At 47.0% G+C, this 23,637-nt stretch overlaps 1 protein-coding gene across 1 annotated transcript in view; it reads left to right on the plus strand.

The window, feature by feature from the left end:
- Positions 1 to 23,637, plus strand: part of LOC135827823 (receptor-type tyrosine-protein phosphatase delta-like) — a 362,685-nt gene that overhangs the window by 48,449 nt on the left and 290,599 nt on the right. Inside the window, exons 7-8 of the mRNA XM_065340252.1 lie at positions 7,074 to 7,259; positions 9,083 to 9,268. Of these exons, the coding sequence (XP_065196324.1) occupies positions 7,074 to 7,259; positions 9,083 to 9,268 (372 nt within the window). The remainder of the gene's footprint in view (positions 1 to 7,073; positions 7,260 to 9,082; positions 9,269 to 23,637) is intronic.

Raw genomic sequence — 23,637 nt, forward strand, 5'->3', positions numbered from 1 at the left:
TCATTTGTGCTTTCATAGGGACCAAACGGCGCTTTAGTGACATTTTGCATGCAAATCGCCATCTAGTAGGGTGCAGTCACCCAGTTCCGGTGGAAGTGCGCAAGTTCGATTGGGAATAAAGGAGGAAGGGAGAGTCTCAGCTTCCTCGGACAAAGACTATTCGACTCAGCACCATCCCTCACAGGACATGCTCCTTTTCAGTAATGCCACTACCCGCTGTATTATCATTTCCTTTATTGGCCTAACTGGCTTAACGAGAGAGCTTGGAAGCTCAGGGCCCTACGATATGCTTTTTTGCCTTGATGACCTAGACAAAAAAAAGCATAATGATGTTATAAATTCTTTAAAAAATTCCTTTTTTTAAGACATAACCTGGGATTCAAACCCGCACTATCGCGCCCTACATGCATTCCCCCATACACTTGGCATTCATACCCATTCTTCTAAGTTGCTTCACGTTATGATCTTGCATTTGAAAGCCCTATTTGAATATGCATTGTGGCCAGCCGCCTTTGATGGTACGGTACGGTAGGGTTAGGTACGGGACAGGTTAGGCCTTGACGGATTATGCTAATAGTTTCGTGAAATTATGCTTTTCGCATTGCTGAAAAATGGCAGAATTATGCTATTTTTATGCTAAAAGTTATCATATTATGCCGCATTATGCTCACATATGCTGCTAATGTATGATGGTTCTGTGCAAAATAACAGGGGGATTTTTTGTATGGGGCTTTGTACTGTAGTAGCAAAAGTTCAACGGGGTCAACGCGCCATCCGACCTACAATTGTACCTACGACCGTCACTGATTGTAGTGGACTGGACATGTTATCAAGGGAGTCGTAAACCTACGACTTCCTGGTGCACCTACTTGTACTTGTACTTGTAGAACATGTACAGCTGTATGGAATTTGATGCGAACAGGCGGATTATTCCAATTTATGCGATTCGTATGCAATTTGCCTCGAATTATGCGATTATTCGATTTTGGTAGGAATTATGCGAAAAATTATGCTAGCATAATCTGTCAAGGCCTAGGACAGGTACGATCGAGGGTAGTACAACACTGTCTCCCGTACCGTACCATCAAACACAGCTGGCCACATACAGCTGCCCGCAATATTCAAATAGGGCTTTCAAACGCAAGATCATAACGTGAAGCAACTTGGAAGAATGGGTATGAATGCAAAGTGTATGGGGGAATGCATGTAGGGCGATAGTGCGGGTTCGAATCCCAGGATATGCCTGAAAAAAATAGGAGAATTGAAAAATGTATAACATCCCTATGATTTTTTGCCGTCAGATACGGGATAGCGCCAGGCGTGACACAAATAAACAAACAAACACACAAACAAATACCAAATTAAAGCTGTGTGGACCCTGGCTAGCGCCAGACGTTACTGAAGTAACGTCTTCTGCATAGCTACGGGAATAAAACTTTATTACCCACTCTACTCAGTATCATTACCCACTCTACTCAGTATCATTACCTTCATTACCCACTCTACTCAGTATCATTACCCACTCTACTCAGTATCATTACCCACTCTACTCAGTATCATTACCTTCATTACCCACTCTACTCAGTATCATTACCCACTCTACTCAGTATCATTACCTTCACTGGCCTTTTTATACTTTATCCTCCTTTTTAGTCGATATCATGTGATCAGGCTAATTTGCCTGTTTGTTCTTCGACTCTAAATATACAAACAACAAACAACAACAACAACAACAACAACAACAACAACAACAACAACAACAACAACAACAACAACAACAACAACAACAACCCGAACACTCAGTGTGTTTGCTTTCAACACATCCTGTCACGAAGTTTGCGCATCTCCAAGCGACGGGACCTTTGGTCCGTCGTTTCTTGTTGTCATCATAGCCGTAACCAGGGTGGTGCAATTCGAGGGCTGCTTGAGTAACCCTTCGAACGTGGCAAACTTCGCTGTATTCTCTGCTATTTGTAGTTGCAGTCACATAATCTGCCAGACATGGCATTTCCTCTGGGCTGGACTCATCTTCCCCCTCGAACATAAAGTCCCAATCATTATTGACGGATCGGTCTGCTTGACAGACTCCCGGACGCCTGATCGAATCGGGACATAAAGGTCTTTATGGAAGTGAACATCTGGCCTTCTGATAACTCCAACTTCTGGAAACGCTCTAGCAAAACAGATCTGGGTTTAGTGACCGATCTGGCGGGCGATTTCCTACTAACACTTGACATGGATCCGATATCTGCCGCCGGTATACTCACCTCGCTGTCCATCACCAGCACAGGATCAGCTCCCTCAGAAGTGGAAGGAAAACTGAAGATATTCCAACGCTAAACGAAGACACATGATGCGCAGAAAGATGCGCAGAAGAGGAGTTTTTGATTTCCTATCGAGCTACCTTAACCCTTTGTGAGTCCACTGGTTTTGGAGAACATGATCAAATTTCCATTCCGACAATAATCCTCTGTAACTCCACAGTTTTTGAGAATTTGTAGTTACAAGTTGTGTTTTTCTGAATGGAATCGTTCAGCTGAATCCAAAAAAAGTATGTTAAAATGTTGCCATGGTTACCAATGTTACCATATTAGGCACCGTATTGTCATTATCAAGAGTATAGCCGCGTTATTTTCAGAATGCTCCATAGGAAGGAAATAAAACAATACTTTATGTACAAATATACAGTAGGCTCACAGCACTGGGATGAGACATCCTTCACAGGTAGTGGCGTGCATGGAAAGCGGCTTAGCAGTCGCGGTCACTCGTGATGTTGAGGTGAACATCGCACGTAGTGCATTAGGTTGCACACTTGGCGCTGCTTGTTACCCACTTCTGTGCAGTTTCTGCAGTTCTTCCTTTCCTCACTCCAGGTATGTGAAGCCGAGCAACAGTAACCTGGACATCCTGTGGAACAGGCACTGGGCGATACGAGCGCTTTGGTGGCGGTGCATGCTCATCAATCGATGACAGCTGCCGGATGAGGTTACAGCGGAAATCCGAGTGCTGCAAGTTGCATCATCGAGTTATCACCCCTAGATGCTGGCTCTGCCACAAGTGAAAGAGGTGGTATGCATTGACAGCGCACATGTCGACCATATCCAAGAAGATACTCTTCCAGTATTTCTTCGTTTTGCGAAGCACACGGTGCGTTTCGATCAGCTGATCGAAAGTGCCGACTCCACCCATGCTGCTGTTGCAGTCTCTGATGCACACTGGCCTCTGCACTTCCATTTGCTGGTGTGCACTATCAATCTTGACATTTCTTGTTACTGTGTCATGCTCATGGCCCTGATGTATGTTGCTGTACATTGACACACACCGCTTGTCCTTCCATTGCTGGTACAGGTGATCTCCGTTGCGAACATAGCGTGTTGCACCTCGCTCTGCATGTTTCTCGAACTGTTTCATGTCGGTCCGCAATACGGCTGGAAATCCAGTGCGGTTCGCGCGGATGGTGCCAACCAACGACATTTGCTTGGTACGAAGAGATGTGGCCAGGGTTTCGGAAGTGTAAAAATTGTCCGTGTAGATCACACTTCTGGCACGCACGTCACTGACAAGCCGCATCACCACAGCATGAGTCAGGCCATTTTCACCTCCAGGTTGCTGGCCTGTGTAAACTTCAAAGTTTACAGCAATGGGGCTTTGGGTGTCGCAGGCAGCGAAGACCTTGAAGCCCCATTTGACGGGGTTTTTGGGCATAAACTGCGGAAAAAGAGCGCTTCCCTTGCACTTGACCATGCGCTCGTCAACTCTAACGCAGTTGCCAGGGATGAACAAACGCTTGCAGGCTGCCTGCACATGGTCGTGAAGGTATCGCACTTTACGAAGCCGATCATTTACATCCTCTGTCCTGAAGTCCACGACCTTGAGGAAGCACATCAGCGCTAAGTACCTCCGGTAGGTTCGAATCATGCAGCGTGCATAATTTCCGTTGTACGACGATGTAACGCGCCAGTAGTCCCTCGTCGCAGGCAGAGGATGAAATCCCTGGAAGAAAATAAATGGAAGGAGCCTATAGACCTCATCACGGTCGGTCTCCTTCCACACACCATCCGTCTAGTATGTCTTTTTTTCAGCGACATGCTCGTGCGCATACAAATTTGTAAACTTGACAATTGAATCCACAACTTCGTCTGTGAAATATAGTTTGAAGAAATCAAGTTCACATGTTGGAGCGAAATTATCAGGTAGGTTCAAACCAGTCCCGGTTATGTTGAACTCAGGTGTATTGGTTTGAAGCTGGTCAACATCATCATAGCCACTACAACTTTTGTACTGTCTACCACGTCCTTGTCCTCGCCCTCTTGCAGCTCCGCGTCCTCGCCCTCTTGTAGCTCCACGTCCTTGCCCTGTCGCAGCTCCACGTCCTCGCCCTCTTCCACCAGCGGCGACACCTACTGCTTGTCCTCTGTCTCATCCAGCGCCACGTCCACGAGCAGCAACGGGAACAGGAATAGCGATATTGTCAGCCGAATCGGATCCTATTTCCTCCAAATCAGAAAAGAGATCGTCCTTCAAGCGATCTTCCCTGTCAAACGAAATAAATCGTTATCCGAGTCTCCTACCTCGTCGCCTGAAGAGCAAGCGATATCCTCTACTTGGAAATCTGCTTGGTCCGCGTCTTGTATTTGGCGAAGAGCCTCGTCTGCATCCATCGCTGGAAAAGAGAAATGATTTCTCGCGAAAAAATTTCAGTTGCAAATTATGGCATCTGGTGTGTTCTTTGTTGTCGCTTCTTTTCCTGACTTCTTCAGTCAGTTGTGAGTCTCACCAGTGTCCCTGCCCTCCCACCATTCATTTCTGTGCATATTATCAGGGGCATACATAGGGCGGTTCCCGGGATGCCCGGAAATTTCAATGTGGGTACGGAGAATGTTTTGATCCAGGCCCAGCGTGCAGTGCAGTGCATGCATACCAGGGAGTCGTAAAAGACTTTTTACGACTCCCTGATGCATGCCTAGGCGCCTGCAGCCCGCCTCACGGTCCGAGGAGGAGGCCCGAGGGTGACTATAATTGTAGGCCAGGTGTAAAAGTGCTGCTGGGGCATTTTTGTGACACAGCGTAGATCTACTGAACTAACGGGGTGCAACAAAGTCTCTACATACGAGTTACATCGATTCTTCGATCTCAGAGTCATTTCCTTTGAAGTTTGTTTCGACAAAGTTGGTTACATTTTTGACGATGCTTTCGCTTTGTGGAAAAGAAAAAAGAAGAATCGACATCCAGAGGGCCAGCGCTCTATTCAGAGCTATTTTGAGCAGGAGGCAAAGCATGTAGCCAGTGAGGAAGGTCAAGCCATAGATGGGATTGCAGACGCACCTGACTTGCAAGTTGAGTCTGCAACGAGCAGCACAGAGGACGGAATCGTCGGCGAAGCTGTAGAGCGACCGTTCTTGGAAGGTGCTGGATCATCCAATACTTACTTCAGTGACATTGGAGTGTGTTGGAAAGGATATTCTGAAAGTGTACGTCCACAGTGGAATCCCTGATTCCACCAAAATTTGCCGGACATGGAAAAGATTTCCATCATCGACAATCATTGTGCGCCACTGAAGGCGAAGGATTTAGTTTCCTGTGCGTGTCCAGAAGGATGGCAAACAGCGCCGCTTTCAACTATACTGGTTGGAGAAGTTTCCCTGGGTAGTCTTTTGACCGGCGTGCCATGGTGGCTTCTGCTTGCGATACGTATAAGAGCACCAGCTGCGGGATATTGGTTGATCAGTTGGCATGGGAACCACTCCTGGAGGCGAGCGGTGTACGCCCCTGATTATCATTGCTTTATACCCGGTGTTTGCTGTGATGTGTTTGTCATGCCTACATGATGCCTAATCACCATTGGGGATATACACCCGGTTTTTTCCCTCACAAATGCGCAAATGCGGCCGTCAGCGCGAGGGTTTTTCCCGGCGGGTTCGGTCCAGGAAAATTAATCTGACGGTCCCAAGTGGTTCTGCATCATGGCCTATTCCTGCTATCCACTGGCACGCCTATTCTATCTGAGACACTCTGTTCTCAGTCCTTGCTTCCATACCTCACTCGTTATCCGGTTCACATCTGGCTGCGCCCAACTACCCTTCATCTGGCTGCGGCCAACTATCCTTCACTTTGTGTGTTGTCGCTATTGCTGTCTATGTCTCTGTGTATGCCAGTATAATGTGGAGCGAGAAGTCAAAATTCTAATTTTGACATCGCAAAATCAATTTCAAAGCGTGCCATCAAGAAAATTCTTAGTGGCGACCTACGTCATGTGTAGTACCTATGTCACGGAAATCTTCTCAGCTACGCGGTGCTAAGTGTCTCTGCGCGATGCGGTAAACTAGTCAAGCGTGACGATCAAAAATGTGACGCGCATTGGAAACGAGCGAAATCGCTCGTTGAGCGCACAAAGGGTTAATCAGTTTAAGTTGGGTGGTACCACCCGAAGCCGCGTTTGTCTCCCCTAGCTAGGTCTACCCTATTCGTAAATTCACCATTCTTTTCCTCCTACTCTACGTAGCTCCAACTGCCTCCCAGTGTTAGGCAAGCCCCAGATATGCCCAAATTCCGTACCCTCGTCAGACAGCACTTCAGTATCTTCCAGTGAGCAAAATGTCAGTCACCACTTCCGCTGCATAGCTCGCTGGGCATCCCATTGTTTTGTAACTTGCTAATCCCTACCCGTTTTGTGGACTTGCTTCTTTTCTTTCTTTTTTCTCTTCTTTCGTGGTTGGTCTCGCCCTATCCTCAATTGAATTGGCCGTCTTGACATGCTACGAAAGGCAGAAATAAATTAATAAAGTTTAATAAATAAATAAAATAGCTAAGATTCTGAGCTGTAACGATAGCATTATGACCTTAGTGGTGGCAAACGTGGGCTCAATGTGTTCCTTTTTAAACGAGCTTTTCAGGAAGCCCAAGGCTGAAAAAAGCGTCAAAAGGAGACCAAAGTTATGACCCTGAGAATTATGGAATTTGATGCGAGTCGAGATCAAACAGTTCAGTGTGGGTACATTTTTTTCCGTGCATAAAGGGGTAAATAATATGTAACTAATCATGATTTTTGTATTTCTAATCCGCTGCACACACAGGGGACTGTGGATTACCACCAGGCAATATTCCTCATGGTACATTCCCAACTGGAAGTCCAACAACAGTTGGAAGTAAACTCACGGTGATGTGTGATACTGGATATACAGCTGATACTACTACAGCACAGGCCATATCTTGTGGCACTGATGGTAATTGGACACCGACGCTTACGAATCCTTGTATCCGTGAGTATTTCTAATGTTTTAAGGACACATGCCCAAGAAACACATAAAGCATAGTGTCTTGCATCAATTAACCCTTTGCGTGCTGAGTACGAGTTAAATCGCGCTTTATGCATGACCTGATCCACTACGTACGAGTTAACTGGCAAAATATTCGCGCCATATATCGCAGTGCATAGACCAGTGTACAAACTTTCGGAACTTCGTTAAACATACGGTACGCTTTCCGACGGCCGAAGAGAGTTGGAAAGCTTGTGTCTTTGTGGATAACTCGAAACAACTTGCGCTAAGACGCTGCAAAATCGCTCCGATTTTGGATTTCATTCCACAGAATGTGGTACCGACAAGATGCGGTCCTTGACCGCATTTCCGTCACTTCGCAGCGGCCTTTCTTCCGTTTAGTTTGTTCCCGCCCTCCCACCCCGGACTGAAGGGTGTTTATAGACATTGTGTTGATGTGTGTGTTTTTGCCTAGGGCAGTTACGACTGCGGTGTTTTTCTTTGTTGGTCTTTTAGAAAAACTTTAGGGGTGGTGTGCGCGTCGTGGGCTGTTGTATGGTTACATTCAGCTTCAGAGGGTTATTGACAGGGGATGAATTGGCATGGGGCAGAATGCAAGATTGAATTGCAAGATTGAATTGAAGAGTTGGGATTTTCAGGGGTCATCAAGGCATTGTGTTAACTGAAGCTGGATGATGACCTGTGTGGTGTGCCGGTGTGAAGATGATGTGCAAGGGTGTTCTCTTGCGTTTCTGAGGTGTGCGCTTTTACATTTCCCTATTGTTATGCCGTTGTTGGCGTGTTGTGTGCTGTGTAATTATCAGCATTTTTTGATTGACTGCTGTATCCATCGTTGATATATTTTTGTAAATGTACAAATAATTATAGGAAAGATAAAAAGAAAAAAAAGGGAAAAAATTCTAAATAAAGGCCATTGCCGAGCCACCGTGCTCTCAGCAGAGACTTCTGTGTGTTGGTGTTGTGAGAGTGTACCACAAAGACACGCATCGCGACAGTCAATACACTTTTGGAAAGGTCTTGACCTCATCTGTCCAGATATATAAAGTTCTTCGCGATAGGATAAGAATTCATTGAGCGGCAACAAGATGAACACGGAAATCACGGACCACAGAGAACGCGAATTTTTTGTTCATAACTTCTTTTTGTTGAGGAGCGTGCCAGGGTTTTACCTTTGGCACGGCGCATGTGTGATGTGTATCAAATGAAGCGCTTGGATCTCAGCTTTCCAGCGCAGTTTGAATTGTAAAAATCGGTTGAATTTGGGCAAGAAGCCGAGCAAAAATGTGAAATTGAGTTGGTGTGCCATTCCGAGGCACGGTGGAGTAGTTTGGAGAGGTCGTGGAAGTGGCCTTGATGTGTCTATGGAGCTTAGAGCTGCCAGGATGGATCCGCTTGGTCCTGATCTTTCCAACTAGCCCAGGATGATAAAAATCCATCAAGGTGGAGTGAAATGAGAATAAATTTAGTTCGGAGCTGGAAATTGAAAGGAAAAGGACATATGGATACGAGTTAGTTAAGAGTAACTCAGAAAGTGCAATAACTAGGCACAAAACTGACAGAGTACTGAGACATTCGACGTCCTGACACCTAGCTTCAACACATCTCCGTAGCACTAACCGAAAGCCTTCCAACTTGGAAGGTTCAAGGTTATGGAAAGACCAAAGAGGGGAAGGCAACTCACTTTCTATAGTATCCAGTTACAGTGATGGAGAGTTCCTCTTAACTCGTATCCATATGTCCTTTTCCTTTCTACATAATATGTAACTAATCAATATTTTTGTATTTCTAATCTGCTGCACACACAGGGGACTGTGGATCACCGCCAGGCAATATTCCTCATGGCACATTCCCAACTGGAAGTCCAACAACAGTTGGAAGTAAACTCACGGTGATGTGTGATACTGGATATACAGCTGATACTACTACAGCACAGGCCATATCTTGTGGCACTGATGGTAATTGGACACCGACGCTTACGAATCCTTGTATCCGTGAGTATTTCTAATGTTTTAACCCTTTGCATGCTGAGCCCCTTTTCTCCAATCCACTGGCTTTGCAGCGCACTGGCTCTCTTGGTGGAGTATGCACGCACAGCTCCGAATGAAATTTATTCTCATTTCACTCCACCTTCATGGATTTTCATCGTCCTTGGCTCGTTGGAAAGATCAGGACTAAGCGAATCCATACTGGCAGGTCTCAGCTCCATAGACACATCAGGGACACTTCCACGTCCTCTCCAAACTACTCTACCGTGCCCCGGAACGGCACAACAACTCAATTTCACATTCTTGTTCGGCTTCTTGCCCAAATTCAACCGATGTTCCCAATTCAAACTGCGCTGTAAAGCTGAGATCCAAGCGCTTCATTTGACGTCCATCACGCATGCGCCGTGCCAAAGGGAAATCCCCTGGCACACTCCCCAACAAAATGAAGTCATGCACAAACAAATTTGTCTTCACTCTGGGCCGTGATTTCTGTGTTCCTCTTATATATCGCGCGAATGTTTTTGCGAGTTAACTCGTACGTAGTGGATCAGGTCATGAATAAAGCGCGAGTTAACTCGTACTCAGCAATCTTCGGGGTGCTGAGTCGAATGGTCTTGGTCCGAGGAAGCTGCGACGTTCCCCTTCTCCTTTATTCCCAATCGAACTCGCACACTTCCACCGAAACCGGGTGACTGCACCCTACTAGATAGCGATTTGTATGCAAAATGTCACTAAAACGCCATTTCGTTCTTATAAAAGCACGAATGACCGCGATTGGCCCATATGTTCTAGTCTTTGGGATGCTGAGTCGATTGGTTTTTGTCCAAAAAAGCGGCTATGTACTATTCGGCCCTTATTCCCGATCGAACATGGCTGAACAAGCGATCACGTGCTCGTGCGCACACCAGTCACCTGGTCACCGTGCCAGCAGGCGACAACTTTCACACCAAGGTTCAACTCAAAGGTTCAAAGGTTCGACTCGAGTGACGTAAACTCGACCAAACATGCTGTAAGTTGTAGCCCGCAGGCACGGTGACCAGGTGACTGGTGTACGCACGAGCACGTGATCGCTTGCTCAGCCATGTTCGATTAGGAATAAGAGCTGAACGCTGTATCGCCGCCTTTTCGGACCAAAACCAGTCGAATCAGTGTCCAGAAGACTACAACATATGGGCCAATCGCCGTCATTCGTGCTTTTAGAAGAGCGAAATGGCGCTTTTAGTGACATTTTGCATACAAATCGCCGTCCAGTACGGCGCAGTCACCCAGTTCCGGTGGAAGTGCGCAAGTTGGATTGGGAACAAAGTATGAAGGGAGAGTCTCAGCTTCCTCGGACAAAGACTATTCGACTCAGCACCATCCCTCACAGGACATGCTGCTTTTCAGTAATGCCACTACCCGCTGTATTATCATTTCCTTTACTGGCCTAACTGGCTTTTTAAAACTTTATAACCTACTCTATTCAGTATCATTACCTTCACTGGCCTTCTATACTTTATTCTCCTTTTTAGTCGATATCATGTGATCAGGCTAATTTGCCTGTTTGTTCTTCGACTCTAAATATACAAACAACAAACAACAACAACAACAACAACAACCCGAACACTCAGTGTGTTTGCTTTCGACACATCCTGTCACGAAGTTTGCGCATCTCCAAGCGACCGGACCTTTGTTCCGTCGTTTCTTGTTGTCGTCATCATAGCCGTAACCAGGGTGGTGCAATTCGAGGGCTGCCTGAGTAACGCTTTGAAGGTGGCAAACGTCGCTGTATTCTCTGCTATTTGTAGTTGCAGTCACATAATCTGCCAGACATGGCGTCTTGTCTGGGCTGGACTCATCTTCCCCCTCGAACATAAAGTCCCAATCATTATCGACGGATCGGTCTGCTTGACAGACTCCCGGATGCCTGATCGAATCGGGACATAAAGGTCTTGATGGAAGTGAACATCATGCCTTCTGATAACTACAACTTCTGGCAACAGATCTGGGTTTAGTGACCGATCTGCCGGCCGATTTCCTACTAACACTTTGCGTGGATCCGATATCCGACGCCGGTATACTCACCTTGCTGTCCGTCATCAGCAAAGGATCAGCTCCCTCAGAAGTGGAAGGAAAACTGACGATATCCTGACGCTAAACGAAGACACGTGATGCGCAGAAAGATGCGCAGAAGACGAGTTTTTGATTTCCTATCGAGCTACCTTAATTAACCCTTTGACGACTACCCCAAACCACCTGGATTCCTACCATTTTCAGGCGAAAATCGGTATTTTCAAAAATTGATCTAGGTTCATAAAATTTGGTTCTAAAGAGACATAGACATCAATAGGCAACAAAAACCTAAGTTTCTACATCATATATCCATTATAGAGGTCAGAATGGTCAATTCAAAATAGGACTGGTGTATGTTGCAATTTTCTCCAAAAATCGGGATTTTTCAAAATTGATATTTGAGCCCCGGCCAGCGAAAACCAGCACTTGTGTACTTGATATCAATCATCAAAATGTGACGTCAAAGTTTGGGACGCGCAGTGAGCTGGCTTTTGAAGATTCTTTTTCGATCAAGTGGGTGTCTTTGTTGTCAAAGGAGTTTCAAGTGTCTTCAAATTTCTCTGGTCAATTGATTTTAGCGCTAGGTGAGAGCTCGTCACACGGAGGTTGAGTTTAGACACAGCGATGGCGACAGGTGTCGCGACAAAGACTTAGGAGTTACTTGTCTGCGTGAGACTCCCTGTACGAAGCGGCGCTGAAAGTTAGTTCGCGATCGGAATTATTTCTTTGGTGGCGATCTCGCTGGGTTTGTCCAGCAGTGGCGAGTCTCATATGCATAGCAACGAAGAGCCCTCATAAAATCGACACTGGATACTGGTGGCGACGTTAGTCAGTGCTGGAGTAATAGCGACTGCGAGGAGAAGCTGAATGTCGACCCGCTCAGCGATCCGTATTTCTACATCGACAACAATGATGTTGCAGACACTGATGGAGGGCTTCTCACGGCGCAAATCTGAGCGTCGTATTATCAGTACTCTACCTTGCCAGACGACGCCAAGCTGGCTGCTGCCTGTGGTGAGAAAGGGGATTCCTAAAAACTCAAACCGGCTGAACGCTTTGGTGCAACATCTTCACGTGCTACATAACGCGAGTATTCGCTCATATCAATGAAATACAATTATGCTGAAATCATGGTCTGAGTGAAAGTGTGCAAGGGAGTGGATGTCAGTGGTATTGGTCAGTACATCTATCAGTATGGCAAGCTTTGGGACAATGCTCAAACTGCCGGCACAGAGTCCCTGAACACAATTTGGAAGGCCAGCCACCAATCATCGTTTTGCGCTCTGGTGTTGTAAAGAAGGCAGTGATGTATACGGAATATCGTCACACTTCTGAACTACTCATGCCTGCAGCACCAAGAGGGCAAGCCTGACTTGCATTCTATTTACTTACATGTACCTGTTCCACATCACAATCAGAAACTGTAGGATTAACTTGCATGGAGTCACTAGGCATGGATGCTGCGCCAACTGTACCGAATCTTGACCTATGTGACTTCAAACTCTATTTTTCATGCTTTCGCTTATCAGATTGTCACCAAACTTGATAACTTGAATGATTAATAGTGTAGAAACAATTTCGAGGGAAAAAATAATTTTTGAAAAAATTACACATGTTCAGGTTTCTGCTGGCTGGGGCTCATTTTAAGTTTGGTTCGAAAAAGACATTGCCATGAGTGGGCAACAAAAACCAACAAATCTACATCTTATATCCAATTTAGAGGTCAGAATGGTCAATTCAAAATACGTGTTTTTTGCGATCTTCTACTAAAGTTTTCAGTTTTCTAGTATGCTCCTGCACAGATTTCGCCAATAATTTCTCGATCGGCGCATTCTCTGAGTATACTCAAATGTGACTGGTTCTCCATGGGACCAACGCGGATCGACTGCGACACGTCTCACCTTGATGAAGAATCAGATCGTACTCGTCTGAGCAACATATGAGCGACTTCAAACACCTAAAAATATATCGATATCGCAATTTTCTCAAGAACGGATATACTCGTCTTTAGGAATCCAGCTATACCTTAAAAACGTATATATTCGTCCTTCGTCCTCAAAGGTCCACTGGTTTTGGAGAAAATGATCAAATTTTCCATTCCGACAATAATCCTCTGTAACTCCACAGTTTTTGAGAATTTGTAGTTACAAGTTGTGTTTTTCTGAATAGAATCGTTCAGCTGAATCCAAAAAAACTATGTTAAAATGTTGCCATGGTTACCAATGTTACCATATTAGGCACCGTATTGTCATAATCAAGAGTATAGCCGCGTTATTTACAGAATGCTCCATAGGAAGGAAATAACACAATACTTTATGTACAAATATACAGTAGGCTCACAGCACTGGGATGAGATATCCTTCACAGGTAGTGGCGTGCATGGTAAGCGGCTTAGCAGTGGCTGTCACTCGTGATGCGTCAGGCGAAAGTACTGGTCAGTCGGCGACACGCATTTTCCACAAAAAATTGCGTTTCACCTCCTGGGAGAGTATGCGTGTACTCGAGTCTCACCCTGAGCACGTTTTTTTCTTCGTTTTTTCAGCTCCAGTATAGCTGTATTTTTCATTGCAAAGCCGTCCTCGATTGTTGTGTTCATTGTTCAAACGAAGTGGACATTCAATCATGAAGGCAGAGGATATAGGAGCCTGATTGGAGTTTCTCGTGGCATAGGACGGCCACACAGAGACACTTTGGGATTTTCTGAATGTAAAATACTGTACGCACGATGCTGAGATCAATTTGTGCGATATCAAATTGTTTGTGATCTAACACATCGAGCAGAACGGGATCCAGACACAAGCTTACCGACGGTTAGGCTGGCGACCTGACTGGACAAATAGATCCCTGGCTTCACCAGACGCTAGAAGTCGGACACCATGTCCTTTGCCGCGACGTCCATCTCCAAAAAGAACTCCATCTTCGTCGTGAAAAGGCTTGAAATACTCAATATTCAACCGAGATTCGCGGTCTCACCCTTTCTCCGATCGAATCATTTTTTGTTGTAGCAGTTGCAGGGCAGATCCCCGCCACTACTTCAACAGGGGATGGCTCCAAAGCATGCCTGGACCAAGCCATATCGAGGTTGCAAGCCACCCATCTCGGCAAGAAATTCGAAATTTCAATGGTGCAAGATATACTATGATTCAGTATGAAGAGAATTTCAAAAAGTATGTTTCGCGGAGCGACGCTCAACCTACGTCATTCAAACTTTGCAGGATGGTTCAGACGTACATGCTAGGCATGGAACCACAGGGGCTGATATCATAGCTGACACACAGAGTCACACACACAGCAGATTCGTGTGCACAGATACTAAATTAGTGGACGTCGTCATCTTCTTCCCGCTGATCTCAAATGTACTATGACGTGCTATTTCGCCTGACGTGGAGGTGAACATCGCACGTAGTGCAGTAGGTTGCACACTGGTGCTGCTTGTTACCCACTTCTGTGCAGTTTCTGCAGTTCTTCCTTTTCCTCACTACAGGTATGTGAAGCTGAGCAACAGTAACCTGGACATCCTGTGGAACAGGCACTGGGCGATACGAGCGCTTCGGTGGCGGTGCATGCTCATCAATCGATGACAGCTGCCGGATGAGGTTACAGGGGAAATCTGAGTGCTGCAAGTTGCATCATCGAGTTATCACCCCTAGATGCTGGCTCCGCCACAAGTAAAAGCGGCGGTATGCATTGACAGCGCACAAGTCAACCATATCCAAGAAAAGACTCTTCCAGTATTTCTTCGTTTTGCGAAGCACACGATGCGTTTCGATCAGCTGATCGAACGTGTCGACTCCACCCATGCTGCTGTTGTAGTCTCTGATGCACACTGGCCTCTGTACTTCCATTTGCTGGTGTGCATCATCAATCTTGACATTTCTTGTTACTGTGTCATGCTCATGGCCCTGATGTATGTTGGTGTACATTGACACACACCGCTTGTCCTGCCATTGCTGGTACAGGTTGTAATGTTCTGGGACATTATTATTATTACAGTACTGGTCAAACCAAAGCACTAACAAAGACCAAACTAAAGACCAAGAACCAGGAACATAAAGCACAGAGAAAGGGAACAAAACAGATACACATATAAATATCGTACAAGATACTATAATAGTACAATACTATAATATAGTATTAACCAGGAGGCCTGCAACATCACATTCCTCCTTTTCTCGAAAGTCTACAACTACAGTCCATAGAAATACAGACCATAGCAAACTTCAACGTAGCATTTCAACAAACTTAATAAACCAAAATAGGCTGTCCAAAACGCGACGAATAACCAAAAGCGTTTTATCAATCCATGTCATAAAATATGTAAATATACAGTATAATGTAAGCTCATACATTGTTAGCCGAATGACCAGTCAAACACAACTGTCACACAGCCTAGTCAATGCCGAACAGAACAAGGGCTGGACAGGTTCCTTAGCATTTCACGCTTTTAAAACCTGTCTGACCTGCGGGGCTCCGCACGATGCTGGGGTGCCTCTTGCACTTCGGGGCTAGGTTCAGCTGGATGCTGCTGCCGGAATGGTTTGGTGAACTGTACGTTCCTCCGCACAAGCTTCCCATCTGGTGCCTCAACCACTACTTGGTCCCCATTCCGACTAACCGCCACATGAGGTTGGTGATGGAATGGTGTGTCGACCTTCGACCGTGTCTCCGAACGCTTTAGCAGTACTGAGTCACCTATCTGCGTTGACTGGCTTGTGGCATGGTTGGCGTCATCTGCAGAGTCACGCATACTCTGCTTACGCTCGCTGTCACGATCTCTGACGGCCTCGTTTGTCGCTGGTTCACCGAGGGCTGGTAACTTGCAGTGCACTTTGCGCCCAAACAATAACTCAGCTGGAGCAACTCCGGTGGTGCTATGTGGCGTTGAGCGGTATGCCATCAAGAATCGTTGAACCTCCCGCTTCCACGTCTTTCCTTCCGCATATGCAGCACGGATCACTTTCATGAGGGATCGATTTTGTCGCTCAACTTCACCGTTAGCTGTCGGCCACAGTGGTGTAGTACGAAGCTGTTGAACACCACACTCATGTAGAAACTTCGCAAACCCTTCCGAGTTGAAAGGTGGGCCATTATCCGTACGCAAACTCGTCGGGATACCGTGTCGGCTGAACTGGGCTTCAATCCTCGGAATCACAGCTTCAGCTGATGTTGACTTGACCACAGCTACTTCGAAATATCGACTGTAGTAATCCACAAGCACCACAATGTGCTCGCCAGACGGTAGTGGACCCAGCAAGTCAACAGCCAAATGCTGCCATGGCGCATCTGGAAGAGGAGTGGACTTGACTGGCGGTGCATTGGCTGGCGCTGCAACCACTTGGCAGGCATGACACGACTTGCAGAGCTTCTCGGCCTCGCTATCCATGCCTGGCCACCAAACCTTGGACCGTAGACGCTCTTTCGTCTTCACGATGCCCTGGTGGCCCTCATGTGCCAACTGCACGGTATGGTGTCGCAACTCTGTAGGGATAACAATGCATTGACCTCTGAGCACCACCTTGCCAACAACAGTCAATTCTCCTCGGACCTGACGGTATGCTGCTGGCAGACCATCCCAAGATCCGTCGTGAAGGCACTTGCGAACAGCAGATAGCTCTTCATCTTCAGCTGAGCTACGTTCAATCGTTCTGATACCGATAGCGATGGGTGCTGCTGTCTGAGTGATAAGTCTAACCGACTCTTCTTCACTGCTGATTCCTGGATCCGCCGCTGCAACGGGCAGGCGAGATAAAGCGTCAGCGATGTTCGTCTTTCCAGGAATGTGCTTGACTCGATAGCTGTACGGCTGTAGGCGCAGGACCCATCTCTCGATCCTGGCACTGGGCTTGGATCTTGCCGAATAAATCACTTCCAGCGGCTTATGGTCGGTGCAGAGTGTAAACTCCCTGCCTAGCAGATGGGTGTGAAATCGTTCACACGCCCAGACAATACCAAGAGCCTCTTGCTCGGTCTGCGAGTACCTCCGCTCTACTGCTGACAGTGATCTGCTCGCATACGCAACTGGCCGCCAAACACCATCCTGCTTCTGGACAAGCACAGCTCCGAGCCCAACTGGACTGGCATCCGTCACTAACTCGATCGGCGCTTCAGCATCATAGTATGCCAGTGTTGAGCTGGACACCAGTAGTCGCTTCAGGTGGTCGAATGCTTGCTGTTGCTCTGTAGTCCACTTGAACTGAGCTCCCTTGACCGTGAGGCGACGCAGTGGCTCAGCAACTGTAGCAAAATCAGGGATGAATTTTGCACTGAAACCGGCTGTACCGAGGAAGCTTCTTACTTCCGACGCATTGCTCGGCCTGGATGCTTCCGCCAAGGATCGTATCCTTTCCGGAGTTGGCTGTATGCCCTTGTCAGATATCTGCAAGCCGAAGAACTCAATGGAGCTCTTAGCGAACTCACACTTTGCTGGGTTGACTGTGAGGTTGACCTGCTGCAAGCAATTCATCAATGCATGAACCCTCACATCATGCTGGTTCAGTGAGTCCGCATGTAACAAGATATCATCAGCTCCGTTTCTGCAACCGGCCAAATCCTTGATCACATCGCTGATGATCTTCTGGTACAGCTCTGGTGCTGAACTTATACCAAATGGCAGTCGACGAAACCGGTACAACTTCCCATTTGCAGCAAAAGTTGTCAGGTAGCGGGACTCTTCTTCCAACTCTACTTGGTGAAATCCCCACTTCAGGTCAATCTTCGAAAACACCGTGCTGCCATTGACTTCATGCAGCAACTCCTCTGTTGTTGGCATCGGATGTCGTTCTCGGACGATGGCTTCATTGACCCGGCGTAAATCCACGCACAAACGGATGTCGCCATGCTTCTTTGGTGCTATCACAATTGGGCTTACCCACGGCGTCGGGCCCACAGCTTCTTCAATAATTCCTGATTGCTGTAACTCCTGAAGTTTTTCATCCACCTTAGTTTCATACGCATATGGTATCCTACGCTGGCGTTGGGCCACAGGTGGAACTTCAGAGTCTACATGAAGACGTGCTTGGTAGCCAATTAACTTGCCCACACCACTGAACACACCAGGATACTCATTCTTGATTTCATCGTTGATACTGGGGCTAGCTGTGGCGCTGCCAACTTGATTCACGTCAGGTAGCACCAAGGCCTTCAACTTGAATGCAGTACTACGTCCCAGCAAGAAGTCTCCATCTCCTCTGACGACGATCACTTCGTCCTCAGTGCGCTCTGAGCCGCATTGGAAAATTGCAGTAAACTTGCCGACGACATTCAGCTGGTGTGCTCTATACGCGAAAAGCTTCCTGGTGCACTTCGTCAAAGTGACACCGAGGCCTTGCAATTGCAGCTGGCCCAAAGTCGATTCTCCCAACAAGTTGCATGATGCTCCAGAATCGACTAGCACTCGCGTCGACACACCATTGAGGCTGACATCGATAGAGGCCTGTGTCAAATTACTTCCTCGCACTCCAAACACAAAATCGTCTACATCTTGAATTTGATTTGCCGAGTGATTTTCTTTTCTGTACAAACTTGCCTTTCCCGACGACTTGGGAGCGTGACGCGTGTTGCCTGTACGCTCTTTGTCACCTCCGTTGCATTTGGATGCGAAGTGACCGTTTATGCCACACTTTCTACACCTTTGGCCACGTGCAGGACAGTTCCGGTCGCGGGCGAAGTGGCCAACTTTTCCACAGTTGTGACACTCTTGCTGGGGTACGCCGTGCACAGCATTCACACTTCCTGGTGCAGCTTCACCCGTACTGTACGAACTGGACCCATGCCCGTCATGGCTTGCACTGTGACTTGCACTTGTCGATGTTGACATATCACGTGCGTGCTGCTCCGTTGTTTCATACTCGCGACCTTTTTTCAAGGCCACCGCCAAAGTGAGGTCGTCGACTTCTAACAATTTCTTTCTGAGGCGATTGTCCGATATCCCTATGAGGAGCTGGTCGCATACATGATCCTCCATGTCGGTGCCATAGTCACAGTATTTGCCTTGCCCAAGCAAACGGGTCGAAAACTGAGATACTGTTTCACCAGTCCGTTGTGACATCTGACGAAGCTTATAACGTTCGAACCTCTTGTTGGCCACGATCTCAAACGCCAAAGCACTCACAGCTCGCTCGAATAAATTGTCGGTGTCCTCATCTCCTGTTAGCGTTTCGAATTTCTCCTGTACTGGCATACCAGCCAAGTACAGCAACAGACTCCTCTGCCTCTTCGCGGATGTTATGTTCTGCCCATCCACATAGTACTGGAATGATCTCTTCCACCTGCGCCATCTTGCAGAAACTTCATGGGCAGGACCCTCGAGATCAAACGGCTCCAAAGCCGGGCCTACTCCTGTGAGCGCCATTGTCACTGAGGCCTACTCAGGTCATCTATATGACTATAACTATTAAATCCAGTTCATCTTCGTCGCCAATGTAATGTTCTGGGACATTATTATTATTACAGTACTGCTCAAACCAAAGCACTAACAAAGACCAAACTAAAGACCAAGAACCAGGAACATAAAGTACAGAGAAAGGGAACAAAACAGATACACATATAAATATCGTACAAGACACTATAATAGTACAATACTATAATATAGTATTAACCAGGAGGCCTGCAACATCACACAGGTGATCTCCGTTGCGAACATAGCGTGTTGCACCTCGCTCTGCATGTTTCTCGAACTGTTTCATGTCGGTCCGCAACACGGCTGGAAATCCAGTGCGGTTCGCGCGGATGGTGCCAACCAACGACATTTGCTTGGTACAAAGAGATGTGGCCAGGATTACGGAAGTGTAAAAATTGTCCGTGTAGATCACACTTCCGGCGCGCACGTCACTGACAAGCCGCATCACCACAGCATGAGTCAGGCCATATTCACCTCCAGGTTGCTGGCCTGTGTAAACTTCAAAGTTTACAACAATGGGGCTTTGGGCGTCGAAAGCAGCGAAGACCTTGAAGCCCCATTTGACGGGCTTTTTGGGCATAAACTGCGGAAAAGGAGCGCGTCCCTTGCACTTGACCATGCGCTCGTCAACTCTAACGCAGTTGCCAGGGATGAACAAACGCTTGCAGGCCGCCTGCACATGGTCATGAAGGTATCGCACCTTATGAAGCCGATCATTTACATCCTCTGTCCTGAAGTCCACAACCTTGAGGAAGCACATCAGCCCTAAGTACTTCTCTCTCTCTCTCTTCTCTCTCTTCTCTCTCTTCTCTCTTCTCTCTTCTCTCTTCTCTCTTCTCTCTTCTTTTCTCTTCTCTTCTCTTCTCTCTCTTCTCTCTCTTCTCTCTCTTCTCTTCTCTTGTCTTCTCTCTATTCTCTCTCTATTCTCTCTCTTCTCTCTCTCTCTTCTCTTCTCTCTCTCTTCTCTTCTCTTCTCTCTCTTGTCTTCTCTCTCTCTTCTCTTCTCTCTCTTCTCTTCTCTCTCTCTTCACTTCTCATCTCTCTCTCTCTTCTCTTCTCTCTTCTCTTCTCTCTCTTCTCTTCTCTCTCTCTTCTCTTCTCTCTCTCTTCTCTTCTCTCTCTCTTCTCTTCTCTCTTTCTTCTCTTCTCTCTCCTCTCTTCTCTTCTCTCTATCTTCTCTTCTCTCTCTTCTCTTCTCTCTCTCTTCTCTTCTCTCGCTCTTCTCTTCTCTCTCTCTCTTCTCTTCTCTCTCACTTCTCTTCTCTCTCTTCTCTTCTCTCTCTTCTCCTCTCTCTCTCTTCTCTTCTCTCTTCTCTTCTCTCTCTCTTCTCTTCTCTCTCTTCTCTTCTGTCTCTCTTCTCTCTCTCTCTCTCTCTCTCTCTCTCTCTCTCTCTCTCTCTCTCTCTCTCTCTCTCCCTCTCCCTCTCCCTCTCCCTCTCCCTCTCCCTATCCCTCTCCCTCTTCTCTTCTCTCTCTTCTCTCTCTCTCTTCTCTCTCTCTTCTCTCTCTCTTCTCTTCTCTCCCTCTTCTCTTCTCTCTTTCCTCTCTCTTCTCTTCTCTCTCTTCTCTTCTTTCTCTTTTCTCTTCTCTCTCTTCTCTTCTCTCTCTCTTCTCTTCTCTCTCTCTGAATGCGGACCCCGTGCTGCCGTACTACTACAAGTCGCAAGGTTCAAGTGCCTGCATGCAGCATGGTGCACGAGTCGCAACAAGCAAGTACCAGGTGCATACCTAAAAATAGCGTATGTGAACATCGATATTTACGCCAAAAACAACGAACAGCGCCAAAGCCCCCTCCCCTCCCCCACCCCACACACACACGAACAAAATAATATCGTCTTTAAAAAAATACCGATACTTACAGACGACCCCTAACTGTGAAAAATATACATTTTATCAAAATTATACACCTACAGTTATACAACACATGGCAGTACCAAGACAATAACTTGTTCTTCTAAATATGCCGTCAATCCTTCTGCAACAACACAAACTATCACATGCCAAGCCGGTGGTACTTGGTCAGTACTTATCGTGCCACCATGTCTGCGTAAGATATTTTTGATTTAAACGAGAGTTTATAGTAGAGAAAAGAACCAAGGAAGTACAAGTTATGTTATAATGTCCACAAACACCACCAGTAACGAAACAATCAGCCCATGCGATAACACTGTACGACACTGACCAACGGTACTGACGTTCTACAACTAACTGACCATGAGCTCTAGCACGTCTTGCATGCGCACTCCAACAGCTGTATGTAATCGTATAACTTTGAACCTTCCAAGTGGGAAGGCGCATCCTAGCACCTTTTAAGATTTCAAAAGATTTAAACTGAATAGAGCTGCCAAGTAATTCACAAGAGGCAGATATAGCATGAACGTTTTTGTGATATCTGAGCAAGCGTTGTACAAACGCGTCATAAGTTGTTATCTTATTACTTACGTTTCCTGCATGCATATGCGCATGCCTGTTGTTTTGTTGTCTTGTCTTGCTCGGAACGAGTGATAAACAAGTCTTGAGTTTTTCCCTATCTGACAAGTTTGTCTTGGTCTTGTGTAGTGCCTGGGTTGCATGTAACAATTTGGCGACGAAGACAACGTCCTGCGCGATAGAGGGAGATCGTGACCGTCTTCCACCATTCGACACGTCCGGACCCCCATCTCAAGTGGCTCTGAGGTGGACAAAATGGGTTCGAGCCTTTGACTATTATCTGACGGGAAAGGACATTACGAACAAGAAGCGTTCAAAAGCACTGCTCTTGCACTTCGCGGGTCTAGAAGTTCAGGATTTATTCGAGGACCTATCCGACCCAGATGACAGCCTTCCACCAGATCAGAGAACACAGAATGACAATGAGTTCCTCAAGTGCAAGCGTACCTTGCAAGCTCATTTCGGTGCTCCTGCAAACCCTACGTATGAGAGGCACGTCTTCCGTCAACTCACTCGCCGGCAGGGAGAGTCCACAGTGCAGTACTGCACCAAGCTTCGGCAGCAAGCTCGGCTTTGTTCTTTCGAGAATGAAGGACAAACTGCGGAAGCTATTCGTGACCAGATCGTAGCCACAGTCGACAGCAGTGAGCTGAAGAAGAAGCTCCTGTCAGAACCAGCCCTGACTCTGCCACGAGCGTTGGAAATGTGCAGAATTTGGGAGGACGCCCAGTCCCAGTCGGAAGGAATGTCCTCAACCACTTCTACTTCGTCTGGTACCGGTTATACCGGGAGTAGTAGTATGCTTGTCAATGCCGTGCACGACCGAGACCAGAGTCACAGGCAAGCTGGACGGGGTGGATTTGTGCAGTCATCGCGTGGCCAGTCACGTAAATGCGGTGGATGTGGAGACCAGTGGCACGAGAAGCGCGAGTCATGCCCAGCTTGGGGCAAGTCGTGCCGGAAGTGTAGGAAGCCAAACCACTTCTCCAAAGTTTGCCGTTCACAGCAGTCCAGCACTGGTGGCAGTGTACACATGGTTGGCCAGTCTCAAGAAGTACATGGAACGTCGCCAGTCGACCCTGCTCTTGCTCCAAGTCATAGTGCAAGTGCTGGTACTGGTGCGAGTGTTACATCCGGTCCTACAACTGCAAGTCCGTACAGCAGCGGCCTGGACGAGTACTATTCGTTGTACCGCACGCAGAGTGACAAGGACCGCGTGGACCCGTACTGTTGTACCCTCCAGTTATGTAAACAGCCAGTCGTGTTTGAAATCGACACGGGTGCAGCCGTGACGGTGATGTCTGAAAACGAATTTCATCGGCTGGCATCCAAGGTCAATTTGTCGCTCGACACAAGTGATCTACCGAAGCTGCGTACTTACTCCGGCGGAATTCTGAATGTCGTCGGTCGCTTTAGTGCTTCTGCGACCCATGCTTCTCGTTAATCAGCAGAATTGTCGATCGTCGTTGTCCAAGGAAACGGACCAAATCTCCTG

Source organism: Sycon ciliatum, chromosome 12 (genome assembly GCF_964019385.1).
Source record: "Sycon ciliatum chromosome 12, ocSycCili1.1, whole genome shotgun sequence".
Taxonomy (NCBI): Eukaryota; Metazoa; Porifera; class Calcarea; order Leucosolenida; family Sycettidae; genus Sycon; species Sycon ciliatum.